At 46.4% G+C, this 17,923-nt stretch overlaps 1 protein-coding gene across 2 annotated transcripts in view; it reads right to left on the bottom strand.

Moving 5' to 3' along the window:
- Plxna2 (plexin A2) overlaps window positions 1–17,923 on the bottom strand; it is a 202,813-nt gene that overhangs the window by 10,483 nt on the left and 174,407 nt on the right. For both annotated transcript variants that reach the window (XR_009057116.1, XM_057769165.1), the window contains exons 16-27: window positions 16,960–17,127; window positions 16,621–16,714; window positions 12,184–12,423; window positions 11,213–11,356; window positions 10,662–10,896; window positions 8,732–8,874; window positions 8,029–8,297; window positions 6,174–6,240; window positions 5,829–5,975; window positions 5,057–5,216; window positions 4,590–4,693; window positions 862–961 (exon numbers count right to left, since the gene is read on the bottom strand). Coding sequence is in view for 1 of the 2 variants with exons in the window: in XM_057769165.1 (XP_057625148.1) it covers window positions 862–961; window positions 4,590–4,693; window positions 5,057–5,216; window positions 5,829–5,975; window positions 6,174–6,240; window positions 8,029–8,297; window positions 8,732–8,874; window positions 10,662–10,896; window positions 11,213–11,356; window positions 12,184–12,423; window positions 16,621–16,714; window positions 16,960–17,127 (1,871 nt within the window). In the remaining variant the exon portion in view is untranslated. The remainder of the gene's footprint in view (window positions 1–861; window positions 962–4,589; window positions 4,694–5,056; window positions 5,217–5,828; window positions 5,976–6,173; window positions 6,241–8,028; window positions 8,298–8,731; window positions 8,875–10,661; window positions 10,897–11,212; window positions 11,357–12,183; window positions 12,424–16,620; window positions 16,715–16,959; window positions 17,128–17,923) is intronic.

The raw sequence follows: 17,923 nt of genomic DNA, 5'->3' as shown, positions 1-17,923 counted from the left end.
CAAAGCCTCCTTCAGGAATCCTTCCCAATTGCTGCATCTCCTAAGAATAAACATGCTTCCCTTTGAAAGGACTCTTGGGACTACATAATTTATGAGTAGTTTTAGGGATCCTTGGTTGGACAGAGGAGCCTACAATCTATTTCTAGAAAGAAGATTTAGACATTTGAAGAGCTTAGACACCCATGAGAATTTGGGAGTCGCTTCTCTTCTGATGTTTCCAGTAATGAACAATAATGAAGTAAAATGTCAGCTAGATATATACGCACAGGCACTCTAGAAAGTCTAGATAGTAAGGGCTCAAGTTGTAATGATCCTCTTTGTAGTTAATGGACACTTCTTTTGAGATCTTGAAATATATTTTCTGAACCCTTTCTGGTACACTGCCTTTAGCCCTAAAGCTTTTTCAGGTGGGTGGTTTAGTGCCTTTGAAGTACATGGAACCAAAACAGACAAAATAAGAAAGAACCATGTTGCCCAGAGGATACTGGGAATAGAAATGAAAGAATAACCAGGTTTGTGTACCAAACTAAGGCACTTTTGAGAAAAGAGCTATAATTACTAATTCAACCAGGACCACAGTTATGAAGTGAGATAGGTGAACTTCCAGTCAGGCTACATCCCTGTACCAGGCTACTCCAACTCCTTACTTGGCACAGAGAGTAAAGAAAGGGCTTGTAGTGCTACCTGCTACCTCTTCTCAAAGGAGACACATGACCCTCAAGGCTAGAGACAGATGAGCCAGTACCTTTGTGTGAAGGTATGGCAGCAACAAGGGCTTCCTAATAAGGACAGGAACAGGTGGTCCCCGAGTATCCCAGAAGCCTAGATCTTGAGTTTCCCAATTACATTCTGACTCCTTACCATATCTGCTAATGGATGTCCGGGAGATGCTCGCAGAGGCAGGGATGTTGTAGGAGGAGGTCTGCTTGGGTACCAGAGCCACCACTGACCTGTCTGACACCTATGAAGGGCACAAAAGGACATGGGAGAATTCAGGTGTTTTGAGACGATAAGTACTTCTAGGGAGTGTGGGGTTAGCAGAAGTTCAGAAACATTACAACAACCATTAATGCTTTTTATGTTCTCGGATCACCTGACATGTAACCAATCTCAACTAGGTATCTGAATTGAGATTCACACACACACACACACACACACACACACACACACACACACACACACCGGGTTTCAGAAAGTTAGTATGAATGAAAGAATATAAATGGTGTCATTAATAAGTCTTGTATTGATTATGCATTTGGGCTAATTCTTTTAAGCTGAATTAAATGAAGTATATTGTTAACATTTCAAGAGTCTGTTTCTGCTTTTTTATTGGAGCTAATGAAAAATTTAGAACGACAGGCATAACTAGCATTCTATTTCTGTTGGACAGAAGGGTTAGACTCAGATTCCCATCATCTCACGTTATGGATGACTATTTCCATTTTACAGATGAAAGAACAGAAGCAGGGGTGGGCTAAGTCACTGCTTCAGGGTCTTGTCATTAATATACTGAGGAGCTGATGTTTTTCTTCAGACCTGTATGTCTCCAGAGCACACATTCTCCTCATTATATTTCCCAATTTGGGATTTTATTACAAACCATATTGGTCTGAGCCCCATCTTTCCTTTTGGCTCCAATTTCCTCCTTGCCTGTGTTGTATTATGTGTTGGCCACCTTGAAGTTTCACCAAAAGGACATCTGCCCTTGGGAAGCTTGGAGAAAGATGGCACATTGCCCTGTCCTCTGAGAAGATGCCAGGCCCAGCACCCAGCAGTTGGTGGTGGTGGGGGCTGATGAATGAAGAGCCATAGAGAAGACATTTGGGGCCATCTTGATTTAAGATTGCCCTCCATCTAATAAAAACGGAGAATCCCCAGAATTGTGGTGATCCAATTAAACCCCTAACGCAGAGGGAATAAAACAGCTATAATAATGTTATGGGCCATAAAACATTCCTATTAAACCATTTTTTATTTTAACAATTTTTATGAACTTTGTAAGTTTGATTTATAGCTTCGCCAACAATAAAACCATCTTTCTGGGTCTTAAATTGTCAGTTCTTCTTTCTCACCAAAAAAGAATTAAATGTTGAGAAGTCAAACTATAAATGAACATTAGTGCTAACGAGATTCCCTGATAGCAGGCTTTAGTAGTGGTGTTTAATTTTACCCTCCCTATAAATCTACAGAAGCCCAGGCAGTTTTTTACCCCTCTCTTTGTTAATTAAGATGATTTTCTTCTGCAGGGGCTCCAAAGACCTTTGACTCCAGGAAAGGGTAGTAAGAGGGCAGAGTGGGTAAGCCTCTTGGGTTCTGAGCCCTGTGCAGTCTCCATTATTCCCAGGAGGTGCCAGTGCTCACCTCCTGGTTGGAGAAGTTCTGGATTTTCCAGCTTTTTGTACTATCAGCACCTAATCTATGGTTGAGGAGAGGTAAGGGGCATTAACCCTGACTCTCAAGAATTCTTGCCACCGGCAACCCAAAAATGCTCCTCTGAAAGCCTGGCAAGGGTGGGAGTTTCTACTCCCAGCAAGGACAGATGACATTATTTATGATTTGTTGCTGTCTATAGCAAAAGTCACAAGGTGGCTAATGTGACCAGTTCCAAGATTGGTTGCTAACGATACCTTTCTCTCATCTCTCCGTCTCACTCTGTGTTTCTGTCTTTCTCCCACTTTCTCTGTCTCTGTCCACTCCCCCACCCCCACCTCTCACTCTCTCTAACGCTGTCTCCTTACCCCACCCATGTTTTGTTTTGTTTCTCTCTTTCAGTCAATAGGTGATATAAGCCCAAGCTCAAAATACCTAGCTGGATCTGACCCCAGCTCTGCCACCACTTAGCAGTGAAACGCCTTAGCCTCTCTGGGCCTTGGTTGTCTCATTGGCCTCTGGGGCTAATAATCGTATTTGGCAATCACTGATGTGGTGGTTATTTAAAAAATTAAGACACATAAAAAATTAAGTGAAGTACCTGTTACCCAGTGATCACTCAGCGTGTGTTGATATTCATGCTGCCATTTTGAATAATAACACCAACCTTATCATCTCTTGAAGGAAGATTCCCTGCTGTCCCTGTCACTCAGAACTAGAATGTGGGAAGTGCCTTGCACTCAGTAAAGCTCAGTAAATATTTGAGGAATGAATGAATATATGGACAATAAATGACATGAGGGAAATGGAAGTGTTTTACTGTAGAAGGAGCACAATAAGAAAGGGATATTCTATTCTTATTGGAAGTCACAGGATGGGTGACCCAGGAATAATCTTTAGGGTATCAGACATGGATGAAAACAAAGGCCCCAAGCTTGCCCTTCAGGAACAAAAGATTTGGTGGTTCAGATTTGTTCTCTTTTGCACTGTCTTTCAGCTCTAATTGGTTCATTACAGTTGTACTGTATGCACTTACTGTTGTGTATATGTGTGTTTACATGTATGGAATTAACATGAAGTGATTTGATTTCTCTTGCTTGTATGTAAGGGCAAATCTTGAGTTTGTGCATTTGTCTCTAATTCTTCTAGCTACCTTCATGCCCTTTCTTGTCATAGGTGTTAGCTCCCGTGAATGGACGAGAACCTTAAAGTTGGGAAAAATTATAGAAAGCCACCACCAGAGTGCGTGTTGGGCTGGAATTCACCTTCAAAGCCCCAGTTCTTGTTTACACAGCTTCTCTCACTTGGGGCTGAGATCCAGGTGCAGCATGGAAGATGTGCAGGGAGGAGTACTCTGAGATATCCCCAGCGCCCCCAGATTTGTCTGTGCTTTGAGGCACTTGGCCAGCTTCAGAGCCTCCCAGTGGCTAGTCATTGCTAGCTCAGCCTAGCCAGCCAGTCCCTCTCAGGCCTCTCTTTGTAAGCCAGGCACATAGGAGGATATTATTAATCAAAGAGTCCCATGGGTCTTATAGCCTGAGGCACTTCATCTAGTTGGCTTAATTTTCCTCAGTGTCTCTCATTTCTAGCTCCTATCTCAGTACTTTTCCCGAATCCCAGGCTGTCTACCTGTGCTTAATCTTACAGAGACCCCCAAGCTGTGAGTGGCTCCCATGGGATTAAAGCAGGGTAGAGTGGATGCTTATATTCTTCTGCGGGAATTCTTTTGATTGTTCATCCATGTCTGCCAATATTAAAAACATATTCCTTGTCAATTTCTATGCTGAATCTAATCTACACACCTGCTGAGGTACCCCATACAGGTAAAAAGAAAGATTCCAGCTACTGTGAATCTTAGGGGCTGAAGACAAGTCTATGCCCTATTCTTCCACAAGCCAGAGAACCAATGGCTTTAGTAAAAAGCCAGACAAATGAGCACAAGGCACCTTTCTGTAGCTGTCCAGGTATAGGGTTTTGCACTATGTGGTCCCTTCTACAGCTGCAGAAACACACAGGAGAAAAATGTCAAGGCAGTTAGATTTATTGTGGGAGCCCATGTTTTCTCATCTAACGGGCAGTCACAGCAGAGCATCATTGTTCCAGACCCACAGAAGAAGAAAATGGAGAGAGGAAAGTACCTTATTGGCTTTGGAGGCCTTCTAACAGAGAGAAGAGGGGATACTCTTGGGGATGAAGGCTGCAGGGAGGCCTGCCCTCACCTGGTAGTGCATCAGCGTGTTAAGCCGCTTCCAGTCACCCTCTATCTTGGTGGTAATGTCTTCATCCTGCAACACCACTCTGGCAATCCGGCCTTGGCGCCACTCTGGGTGGAAAGGATGGTATGGGTAACAGTGAGAGTGGCAGGGGCAGTCAGGGACACCCTGTATGTGTGTCCTCTAGAGATCTAGTAACCTTGTCTCCATTGGTGATGTCAGTGGTAGAGCTCTGAGACATCTACAAGCAGGGCAGGGCAAGGCTGATGTGTAAGAGACTCACATCTGAGTGGACAAAGCCTAGGAGCGAAGTACTTCCCTGGTCACCTGGCCAGGACCTAGTTATGTTTCAGTGGGGACTGTGTATAAGGCAGAACTTCATATCCCTTTTCCCTTGCCATCTCATGGCCCGATAGCTCTCTGGGAAGCCATATTCTCCTCTTTCCCTCCTATGCCAATGCAAGGGTTCCTACCCAGGTCCATGTCCACAGCCCTTGGCCGCTGGGAGTAGGGAACGTTCTTATATACGGCATCGAGGATCTTCTCCTTTACTTGGGTGATGGTGTCACAGTTTAACACCTTCACTGGGATCTCTGGGCTGTTCTCATTGTCAGGGTTGACGCAGTTCAGGATCTGTAAGTAGAGAATCAAGGGTGAGCTGGGCATACTTGGGAAGTAGGGTGGGAAGAAGCTGAGGCCTCAGAATCTTCTTCCAAGGTTTCCTCTCCTTATAAGAAGAATAAGGAATCTCTGTCCTGAGACTTGGTTTCTTCCCTTTCTTCCTGCCAGCTACTATGAGACCTGAAGTCAAGATGTTAATCCTTTCTCAAGAAAGAGGGGATCTACTTCCTAGATGGGTTGGGGGAAGGTCAACTTGGTATGAGGCATTTAAGAAGTTCAAGATAGATCCATGGGCATCAAGGGCTGGCCTCACATGTCCTCAAAGCTTTTAGACTAGAGACTAGCACACTTGCTTTCGTTCCTTGCTAAGTATGCAATCCCTAATGGTGAGTGAATTTTTTCTCGCTCAGTATCATCTAGGGTAAACTGAGACACACACAACGTTTTTTGGCTCACCAGTTAAGATGAGGGAAAGGTCTGCCTTGACCTTCAAATACATGATATGCCCTTTGAATTGCCCCAGATTGATCCCTAAGCCTCTTTTTGCTAGATGGGCTAGAAGAGAGAGTAGGGACAGTCGCAGGTGGTACTGGGGCTGGGACCTGACTTTTTTGGCTTCCTCACCAGAGTCTTGTACTCGATCTGCTGCCGGATGAGTTTGTCCTCACTCAGGGAGTAGCGGGCCTCACCAGTGATAGCATCGATGGGGCCTTTCTCCATCTGCTGCTTGATTGCACAGTATAGCATGAAGAGTGGCTCCCCAGCACATTCCTGTAGGCATCAGGGTAGAGAGTTCAGACCCTGCCTGAACCTTCCTGGCTGCCTGTGCAGCCGGGGCAGAGAACCCCAGGCCTGCTTTGCTTAACAGCCCCCACATCAAAGAATCCCTGCTTCTGAGGGGCAGGTCCCCATGTTTCTAAAGCCAGGGTATGTGGTTGGCTCTGGCCCCACTCGCTCCCTCCTTCTTACCTTCAGGAACTTGTGTAGAAGGAAAGCAAACCAGTTGGTCAGCATCTTCTCGGCCACAGACTCAGTCCTGGAGAAGGGAGAGGGGTGGGGAACCAGCTTTACACAGGGGTCTGGTGGTGATCTAGGCTTGTCGTGTGTGTAAGAGAGCACAGGGCTAAGACTGGACTCTGGCAACCCAACCAAACCAGAAATAACTGGAAGTGGGACTGACCAGGAGTGCGCTCTTTCCCATACTTAGTGGCAAGTTGGGGGGGGGGGGGGTCGTTTCTCAGGATTCAACTTTCTGAGACTCTAGAAAGTCAGGACATTTCATCCTTGCTGCTCTGTGGTACCACAGACTGTTGGTGACACCTGATGCTGGTCGCAAATGCTTATCCCACAGCCAGTTCCCTGCTCCCTCTGGTCTCATGGTGATGAATGGAATCTGTCTGCTCCACTGTGATTTCTGCATATTCAAATACTCCATGGTGTACACCTGGTATCTGCCTCTCCAAATACTCACATGTTGCCACCGGTTTAAACCCAGACTATATTATTTACTGGCTGTATAACCTTGGGCAAATCATCTGGCTTCTTTGAGTTCATTTTCTCCATCACTACATGCACACAGTTATGATATTCACACTTTTCAATTGTTAGAGTTGAATGGGTTAACATATTGAAAATGCAAAAGGTAACATCTGGCTCCACAGTAAAACACTGTGTAAATAAAAATGATTAGTACTGTAGTTCATGTGCCCTCTAGGCCTGCAGGTAGAGAGTTATGCTTAAGAGTTTAGCCAACAGGGGGATCTGTTTTTGTAAGCACCACCTCCTTCCCCTCCCCCACCCCAGGCTGCAGGTCTGGGAATTGGGGAAGAAACAAAGCCAAAGCACTGTGACAGACCTTGTTGGTGGGGATGCCAAGGGGTATTTTAACTCCCCACACGTGGTGCAAATTATACCCTCTGGCTGAAGTAAACCCCAGGCATTTGCCAGGACCGCTTAGCAATCAGGACTGGTAGAGAGTGACAATGGCTGGAGAAATTGCAGCTTTCTCTCCAGGCCCTCCCAGCACCCTCTCCCAGCATTGTGTTTGAGATTAGCTCTAATTTAAATACAACAGTCCTTAATGAAAGCTTCCAATGCTCAGAATGGCAGGATGGGGGCTCAATGCTTATAAAACAAAGCCACCCATGTGGGGTTTAAAAACCCAAGACTGGTGAGCAAAGGTACAGGAAGAGTGAGTGGAGGTGATTCAACCCTTGTGGCTCAGAGCCCTAGATCTGGTACTCTATGACCTCAACTGAGGGTGGGTGCAGGAGACAGAGGGTCTCTAAAATCTGTGCCTTGCCAGAAAAGTGGCAACTCAGGCAGTTGGTATTTGCTAGCAATTCCAAGCCAGGAAGCTGGGACCCAAACCTGCTCCCAATCTCTAGCCCAGCATGTCTATCAGATCTAAGTATGATGATGGGAAATGGTTTGCCTGTGCTGTCCAATATGGCGATCATGAAACACAAGGTGTCTGGACACTGGGAATGTGTCCAGTGAGATGGAGAAATTGAAGTGTACATTTTATTTTTGTTAACAGTGGCTACCATGCTGGGGCACACAGCTCTAGAAGCAGAGGAAAGGACACAGACTAAGAGACAAGCAATAGGAAAAGCATTCGTGTTGAGTCCCAAAACAGGGCTATACACTTGGGTTGGAAGCCACCCGGTTTCCCAGGACCAGCGGAAGATCACGTTCCATACTGGGTTGACAGGAGGACACACACAGCCCTGCACAGAAGCTATTTCTGGGGGGCTAGGACATCCAGGGTCTATCTGACAAGATGTCCTGTCTATAACTGCCATTCCCCTGCTGCGGGTCAGACCTGCGGAGAAGAAGCTTGGGGTGGTTCTTGTTCTCCAGGTTCTTGTCGATGAGGTCAGACAGTAGCTGCTTGAGGACGTCTGTGGCATATTCCAGGCGGCCCTGAAGGCCTGTCATGATGAGAGAAGCCACATTGCCGCGGTCACGCATGGAGAAGCTGCGCTGCAGCTCCAGTGTGCGAATGAAGGTCAACAGGAAAACCTTGTTGTTGATGAGCTGGGCGAAGAGCTTCAGGGCTTTTTCCACGTGCTGCTGTCCGTTTCCCTGTACCTGGGGTATGCAGGAGGACCTTCAGGGGGCAGACTCTATGTCTACCCAGGCCCTAAGACCTGATCGTGATGATGCCTGCTGTAGGACCCTCTGCACGAGGGCTGCAGTCATTTCGTCCCCCAACTCAGACTTCCCCTGCTTATTTATTTCCCCTCAATTTTCTCTGCCTTGACTCATTCTCTTGAGTAAACAAACAAACAAGTGTATGAATAAGTTCAAGGTCATTTTTTAAGCCTTCTTAAATGCATGCTGATTTGGCAAAATTTTAATTAACTCGGCATTTAATCAGAAAATGACGAACCATGAGACCCTCTCTGATGGCCCTACTGCTGTGATGCTGTTAAAACTCCTGGTCCTTTCCGCTCATCATCCTTCTCCTGCCCCCTGGATTTCCTGGGAATCCCTAGCCTGCATCATTAGAAAGCAAGTAGTACCTCCAGCTCCCGCAGAACAGGGTGGTCCTCAATGCCTGGGAATAGAACTCGCATGGCATAGGTGCGGTAGTCCAGGTAAGGGATTCCTGACCGGTCCAGGTCGCTGGTTAGCTCATTAATGTCTGTCTGAAGCTCCGCAAAAGCTGTGAGAGTGGGTGAAGACAGGGAAGCTCAGAAGATGCTCAAGTCAGGGGAGAGGACAGAGAGAAAAGCTTGTCTGCAGGAGGAGGGAAACCGGGGTACAAAGGCAGCAGGATAGAGGGTGCGATGAGAAAGGAGTCCTGGACTGTTGCTGTGAGTTGTTCACTATAGGATTTTAAGGTTTTAAGGACCTCCCAAAGGCATGGTCCCCAACTTGGAGCTACTAGAGAAGAGGTGGAACCCGAGGGAGATGTTAGGGAAGGGGATTTGTGAGACTCTGGATATCCCTCTTGGCTGCATACTTTATCCACTGTATGCAGCCTTACCACAGGCCTAGTAATGACAGGACTGAATAGTACACAGAAAAATTCCAAACTGAACCAAAATAACTTTAAAAAAATGTGTGTATGTATGCAGGTGAATAGATATGTGACATCTTCAGAAACACAATCTACCTCCTTTAAGACAGGCTCTCATTAGCATGGAGTTCACAACTTAGGCTAAACTGGCTGGCCAGTGACTCTCCTTTCCCTGTGCTGGAATTACAAGCACATGCCACATGCCCGGCATATTTTTATGTGAGTTACAGGCATCAGTTTCAGGTCCTCACACATATGACTGTGCTACCTCCTAAACCTCCTCTTTTCTGTTTACTAGGTGATTACCTCCAGGATTTATTATAGTAAATGGGAACTGGGTAACATACTATGATGAGAAGATGGGCAATTTTTATGTCTTCTATGCTTATTTGTAGTTTTTTACTTCTGTATTTGCAGAGGTGGCTAAAATGTAGAGAAGAGAGTATCATGACTTCGGTCCTTTGGAGGTGTCAGAAGCAAGGGGAGAACAGCAGGAGTTTGGCAAAGGTCAGAATAGCAAATTGATCTCTGTCCTAGGAAGATGAGCCAAGATATGGCAATCCTGGAAAGTCTTGACTATCAAATGCTCAATCTACAGGTGACTCCAGGCAATGAAGGGCTCCCAAGTATCTCCCTGGCTTCCTAGGTCAGAGGTAATTTTTCAGGCTTTGTGCTGTGGTTTGAGGAAGGTAGGAGGGTTCTGATCCATCTTTTACAGCACAATTTTTCCCCATTGTCCAACAGTCGCTTGCTTGTGAAAAGCCACTTGCAGCAAAAGGGAAAATGTTTTGATTCCTAACTGAGATGTTTACCCAGACTGCCTGCCAGGTCCTCAACTCGGGAGAATGCCAGGTATACATGCCACTCTGTGGATGTGTCTGCGTGGGAGATGAGAGGAAACACAATCTCCACTCCTACACACATTCACACCCACGGCTGCCAACAAGCATGGCCTTTGGAGCATTTAGTCTATACTAGTGATAGAAAACAAATCCTAGGAGATGGTGGGCCAGGACGGAGGTAGTGTTCTCCTACTTTCCTTGCTGTGGCTTCCATATAGTGCAAAGGTACGTCTGTGAATATCAGTAAAGGGATAGACACTGGCAATTAAGGAATCTGGTCAGAGATGGTAAGGCCTGACAAATTCTCACTGTGATGGCATTGAAGTCCTGAGGGGGAGCCAGCTGGCCAAATTGTGGGTTGGATTGAAGTAAAAGCAGGGAGAGTGAGCAATGCCAATAGATCTGTTTCCTCACTCATGAGTCTCCCCCTAGGTCTTCTCTAACCCCAGGGACAGGGGAGGCTCCTGGGAAAGAGTGAAATATAAAGGCTTATGGGATAAGAATAAAGCTAGGGTTTTATATGTAAGAAGGGTAATGGGATTAATGAAGAAGTAAGGCTCCAGGAAGTGAGGACATACTTGTACTCACCTTCCTTGCACTCCAGGGCCACCCTAGACTCCAGGTTGTCCATCTGCATTTGTAGCCGCTTGAGCGTGAGGTCATTTTCCCTAGACTTGCGTTTGTAAGCGATGAGGACAATGATGACGATGATAAGGAGGAGGCTTCCGCCAGCCGCGATGCTGATGATGGCTGGCAGGGTCAGCAAGCTGTCGGAGATGACACTCACCGAGCCAGGTGAGAACACCATCCCACCCACGTGAACCTGTGCATTGTACATACAGACACACATAATGCACACAGGTGTAGAACCCTGGCATGCCGTCATAGCCTACAGTATTACGGTGTGAGGAACGACAGGACAGACTACAACAGCACAGTTCATATTGGATACTAAGCAATTCCTGCCTTGGGATCTGTCTTCCTATTTATGTTCCCAACTGCTATCCATTTTAGTGTAGGGTGTGCAGAGGAGGAAACGTGGGAGGGCATGAGTCAGGCGATGAGATGAAACGGAATCTTTCTTCATGTGTGCATGGTAAGGCTGGGCAGAGGAAAGAGACCAGAGAGGGTTCACTCACCATGACCTTGTGCTGCCCAGTGAGGTTGGGAGGTTCACAGAGCAGTTGCGTCTCAGACACAGTGACTGCACAAGGCGTCTCTCCAATCATCACTGTGTAGTTGAGTTTGGCCCCTCCGGAGGCAGGAGGGCAGAGATTTTTGCCCTGTAAAAACAGGTGTCTTAATGAGGAGAATTGGCACATGCAAGCAGAAATTAATTGCCTACTTAAAAAGAGATAAAGGAGCCAGAGTGGGGCAGCAATGTAAAAATCAATAAATGCTTTCATGTCAGGTTTTCTTTTTAATTTTTTATTTAAAAGGTTTTTTTTTTTTTGTTTTTAAACATACCAACTAGAGTTCCTCCTTCATCTGCACCCTTCCATGAGTCCACTCCTCAGAAAAAGGAAGGTCTTCCATGGAGAGTCATCAAAGTCTGTCATATCAAGTTGAGGCAGGACCAAGCCCCTCCCCACTGTATCACAACTGGGCAAGGTATCCCTCCATAGGAAATGGACTCTAGTGATAAGTCCTGGTCCCACTGCCAGTGGCCCCACAGACTGATCAACCACAGAACTGTCACCCACATTTAGAGGGTCTAGTTAGGTCCTATGCAGGTTCTGCAGCTGTGAGTCTGGAGTCAATGAGCTCCCACTAGCTCAGGTCAGCTTTCTCTGTGGGTTCCCCCATCATAATCTTGACCCCTTTGCTCATATAATCTCTCCCCCCTCTCTTTGCATGTTAGGTTTTTAAGGGAGACTTCAGCCAGCCACGGAGACAAAAAAAAAAATTGGCAGTGGGGGATGTCTGGGGAAGAGGACAAAACACTGGATGAAAAAAGATGGAGGGGAGGACACATGGGATTTAAAGGGCAGGTGGGGTGCAACAAAATTTCTGGATGCTACCACCTGGAGGTTTGGCCTCCTAAAGAGGGAAGGGCCTGCAGCTCTCTCTCCCACCACTACCCAGGCTTCCCTCCATTCGTGTTTCCTACCTTCAGGATGATGGGTGAGCCTGGTTTCTGATCCAAGATTCCAGTGGGGCTGAGCAGTTCAAAAGTCGGGTTGGGATAGTAGATGAACTTGGTGTCATTATAGATGAGTAAGGACTGGACATTGTTAAAGACAAATCCAAACTCATCTGGCCGTTCCACAGTGTCCAGGCCTGGACGGTAGTCACTGGTCAGAGAAGGTGCCAGACAGGTCAGCGTGGTTGTGTTTACCACTGTACACACCTAGGAAGCAGGAAGACACATTCTGAGCACCTGGTGGGTGAAGGTGGGTCTATCATCTCTTCTTACCCTCTGGTTGCTTGACTTCCTTCAAGACATGCGAGGCCCTCAAGACCAGTGAGGTGAGGATGCCTTTAACCCTGCTCATTTATTCACTGACCCAGTTTTGAGCACCTGTTTTCTGGCAGACACTGGGCTGAGAGTCTGGTCCACAGGATGAAGTAGTCTCGAGGGACAGCTCTGGATTAATTAAACAAGCATTATAAGCTAGTCCACAGAGAGCCTGAGGCAGCACAGGGCAGGATACTGTGAAATGCATGAATGGGTAAGGAACACTGGTGGGGAGAACCAGAGGCTCTGCGAAGTCTGCGGGTTCGCATGGCCTGAAGCGGCACTCATGAAAGATTTCCCTCCCCTGAAGAATGGGATGCTTCCCTAGGCCGGAGAGGGCCAGTGCAGGGACAAGCTTCAGGTGAAGAGCACAGCAACGGAAAGGTCTGGGGGTTGAGGATGTGAGACTGTTTGAAGGAAAGGACAGCTGCAGTGAGGGGGTACGTGTGGGGTGTGTGTCAGTATGTGGTGTGGGGTTTGTGTTGGTATGTGGTGTGGGGTGTGTGTCAGTGTGTGGTGCGGTGTGTGGTGTGGTGTGGGGTGTGGTGTGTGTCGGTGTGTGGTGTGGTGTGTGGGGTGTGTGTTGGTATGTGGTGTGTGGTGTGGTGTGTGGGGTGGGGTGTGTGTTGGTATGTGGTGTGTGGTGTGTGGTGCGTGTGTGTGGTGTGGTATGTGGTGTGTGTCGGTGTGTGTCTGTGTGGTGTGTGTATGGGTGTGGGGTGTGTATGGGTGTGGGGTGTGGTGTGGGGCAGGAAGTGATGAGATGAGCAGGTTGTACCTTGCCTGCCACTTAGGATCTTAGGTCTTTCTGTCTTTTCTCTAGCCATGTTCTCCTCTATCTGCACTGGGGTAGAACCTTACAAGGGACACTGAGTTCACGTGACCCCTTGTCTCTTGATAGACCTCTGGTCTGCTATCAAATTCTACTGGGCTGGCCCTGCTTAGCAGTGAGTTATTCTCTCCGGCAGAGGTTGGTTCAGAGGCTCAGACAGCAGCCAACCAAAGAAACTACAAATAGACTCACAGAAGAGGCTTAGGGAACAAAGCAGGTTCCAGCTTGCCCTCCAACTTTTACTCTCTATGTACCACAGTTAGCTCAGTTTCACTGTGGGAGCTGGGCTGTCACAGAAACAGCCTAGGACACCTTTAAGAACTCTAGTACATCCTACCTAGCAGGGTGTGTGTGTGTGTGTGGTCAACATACACACACCCAGGCTTTAGACCAGAAACAGGTCCCTGTGTGAAACAGCTGACAGTAACACAGTAAAGAGCTGAATGTAAATGGTTTCATTTCCTGGAAATCCCACATCAGTTGATATGCAGAAGTAACATCAGAACTTCAAACCTAAACTTTAACTCTCCCTCACAGAGCAGCTTCCCGGTGGCCCCTCTGCTGTGCTAGGGATGAGTTTCCATTCTTGTCCTTTTCACTGTACACTTCAGCAGCCCCTTTCCAACTTAATGTCCTTATCACGGTGTAGCTGGGGATACTGAGGCACAGGAAAAGCGACAGGTGCTGTTAATTAAGTACAGTTGAGTTAGAATCAAATTCCTAGTTCTACAAGGAAGACTCCCAGCTCAGTGTGATTCTCCATTGCTGTGGCATCTTCCTCCTTATCGGCTCGGTTTCCATAGACACAAATGAGGCTCCCGTGTGAATAAGAAAATCAGTTCTAAACAAGAGAGCTCTGTGTGTTGCCTGCCCTTCTTCATCACACTTTGCTTGTCAACATCCCTATGCATTTTGAGACTTTGTGCCAGCCTTTTTCACTGCTACTGGGAGCTTGGAACGCAAGGAAAATGATAACCCTAGGTAGGGTAAGGCTAAGCTAGGGACCAAATGGATCAGAAGGGCAAAGCGTTTCCTTTCCTCATCCTGTAAACAGAGGCATAGTGCTGTGGGGTTGTATTCTAGGGACGCTGCCTTCCATCCAGGCCTGACAGACTGATTACTTCCAGGCAGGTCCCTATGTAAGCCTAGGGCCTTACAACTTTCCAGATGGTGGAACTATATTTTAGTTCCTGGAAATACTGCACTATTTCCACATTTCCATAGCTACTGTATGTAGCTATGGTGGCAGTGAGGAGATAGTCCTTAAGATGTAGATGAATTCAAAGGGAGAGGAGAGAGACCACACCTGGGCCTGTGACTTTTGCAGGATGTTAGGTAAGAAGGAAGCTCTTGCTCTGTATTTTCTCCTTGAGGACGAGAGCTGTAGCTTTTGGGAGTCCCTTGTCCGCCTCATGCCAACATCATAGCATTCTCTCTATACTATATTTACATTTCATTTTGTGTATATTTGTGCCTTATTACATTGATCCTGCTAACTGGAGAGGGACTCTTCCCTAGCTTGTCCAATTCCTTGAGACAGCAAAAATCTTGCTACCAGCCAGCATTCCTTGTATGTAGAAATAAACAACAGAGACAGCCCTCACCCAAACCACCTCATGTCATACTACCTTATGCCCTAAACATCCCAAAGGGCTGTTCCTGGTTGTACCAAGCAGCCAGAAACAGCCTCTCATGTCTCAGAGGCAACAGAGATACACCAATCAATCCTCTGGCCCTGGGCACCTGAGCTAGAGCTTGCTTTTTCTTCTGTCTCTGCATAAAGGAACCAGTGTTCTGCCTTGGCATGGGCTCCCTTCTCTTAAGAATTGATCTGTGAGTTGCATTCTGTTTGGTCACATTGGAATGATAAGAAAATCTATATTTTAAAAAACCATATTTAACTTTTTGAGAGCAGAGGGTTTATCTACTTTAGGTATGAGTTCAAGGCTCCTATTCCTAACACCCTGGGCCCCAGAAACTTGACAGAACAGCAGTGATTGGGAGCCCAGAGAAGACTTATCCATCAGTAGATAGACAGGGTCCAGGCTCTTTCCATGAAGATTCTGTACGTGGATGTAGGGAGCATGTGTTTACCTAGCCAAAATTGCTGAGCATCTGTACCATGATGGAAAGTCAGTTCCATGAACATCTCACATGGTCAAGTTACGAAGAGTCTAGAATCTAGCATGAACCTGCCTCAAACCACTTGTGACTAGAGGCAAGTCATCTACCCATCTGGCCTAAGTCTCTCTGCTATGCAAGGAAGGTGTGGGAACCTCATGATCTTCAAGACATTTCTTGGTTCAGCCTAGCATTCTGTTATTTTGTGCACTTCTGTTTTCCAAGGAAGATTCAGCAGGCTGGACATGTGTCAGGGATAAGAGGAGAGACATCATTTTACATTTTTCATGTCCATCTTGGCTTCACCAGTATCTCAAAGGTCACAGAGTAATGGCAGCAATTCATAGTAATAATAATGGTCATCACAGCATGTTCTGTACTATAATTATGAATACAATAATGTTCACAAAATGATGGCTGAAAAGAGTGAGACTGTGCTGCAGGAACAAACTGGAAACTTTTCAATAACTTATCTGACATTCTGTTCTTATCAGAATAGGAGAAGTTTTTGGAAAAATCACAGAAATCCATAGCTGAAATGAATGTATTATGCAGCTATGCAGAGGAGTGCAGAAGCTGTGATCATCTTGCCAGCAGGTCAGAATTCTCTGTCTGCAGTAGCTGACATTAAGTAAAAACATTAACTCTATGTCTGGCCCGTTCTGAAACTGGAAAGCAAGCCTTTCAGCCATTCACCTGTGAGGAGCATAGGATCCCAGAAGTTAAAGACTTGATCAGAGCCACATAGCTCTTAAATGGCAGAGTCTCGCTTCCAATACAGAAATTCCTAAATGTGGAGGAGGAACTTCTTTCCATGTCCTATACTGTTTCTCATTTAGCCTTTAAGTGAACATTTTCACTGAAGTGAGCATCACCCTTCTGTGCTCTGTCAAACTCAGCAGCCAACCCTTTTAGACCCCTGCTATACCATCTTCTGAAATTATACTGCTATCCCATTAGTTTCTTGGAGGCTCAGTTGTTCGAAACTGTAACTACAGAGTCAGGTCTTCAGTCAAGTTCCCTGTCTAGTGATCAGGTATATCCATATGCCTTATGCCTAGCTCGTGGCCTTGTACGATGTGGGCAAAAAGCCATGGTTCCTGAGGCCAGGGAATGGAAGACCAAAGGTTACTCACATTGACAGATTCTTTGCCATTAAACTTGACTCGGATCTTTGGCTCCTGAATGACATCCAAGTTGAAGCCTGTGACAGTTAGGGGTGTGTGGCCACTGGGAACAAGCAGAAACTAGGTTAAGTAAAACCCCCTTAAATTTGGTACAGTGAACATCAACCATTGGAATACCCGATATGAGCCACACTTGGGCTGTAGGGCCTTTGCAACCTCTTTTCCCTCTGGGCGAGTCCTGTTAACCTCACCTCCCTCCAGATACACTCCACCAACCTCAATATCCTTCAGAGGATGCGTCCCGCCAACCTCATATCCCTCCAGATGTACCTCTCCAATCTCACGCACCTAGTGATGCTCCACTCTGGCTCAATGCGTTGGACCCGAGGGTCATCTATGTATTCAAACTGCAGACTGCTATCTATCCGGGCTCTGTCAACACTCACGGAGACAGGGACCGGTCCCAGTCCATTGGAGGATGGGGGTGAAACACAGAAAATCTCATTCATGGACCTCCTGATGGGAAAACAGAAAAGGGTTAAGAAAAAAAGAGATGGGCATGAGCTGTCTTGCAAGTCATGTGTGGCCCATGACACATTATGCTGTTTTCTTATTTTCTGTGATACAGAAATACCCTTCACTGGTGTCCATCAGTACTTTCCTTTTACCTTAGCTGGATTAGGAAGAGAGCACAGTAGAAGGGATACTTAGAGAACATGGGCTGAAACAAGGCTCTACAGGATTTTGGAGAACTCTTTTTCTGGATTTTTCTAGAATCTAGAATCTAGTCAGGTTGTTGATACATAGTCACATAATACCAGCCCCCTACACTGTGATAAACATGTGGGGCTTTCTCTTGCAGAGTTAATAGTGAAAAACTCTCAGGTGGTCAACATTGAGCAAACTGGGGCCTCACCCATAGATTTCTTCAGAATCCTTCTGGAGTCTGCATCGTCATGGTTCATGGGTTCATGGGCTGACAATATTAGATTTTTTTCATTTGTTTGTTTTAATGCTCAGGAGATCATCCTGAGGACAAATTTGTCCTTAACTTGCTGAGACCATGTGACCTCCATAAGCCCCAAGTCCCTACAGTGACACTCAGCCTGGGAAGCTACTGGGATCTTTGCTCATCTCTTCTGATAGCCCTTCCTTCCAGTTCCCTATAGATGTTACCAACTCCTCTGATCTATGGGACATAAACTGATAAGTGGCATATATTTCTAACAATGGTTGGTATGGGCCATTGTTTGGGCCAAGGAAAGGACCAATGACAAGGAGGCAATAGGCATGCCAAGGCAACAACAACACA

The sequence above is a fragment of the Chionomys nivalis genome, chromosome 5 (genome assembly GCF_950005125.1).
Source record: "Chionomys nivalis chromosome 5, mChiNiv1.1, whole genome shotgun sequence".
Taxonomy (NCBI): Eukaryota; Metazoa; Chordata; class Mammalia; order Rodentia; family Cricetidae; genus Chionomys; species Chionomys nivalis.
The sequence above is the reverse complement of the archived record's forward strand: the minus strand, read 5'-3'. Positions and strand labels throughout refer to the sequence as shown.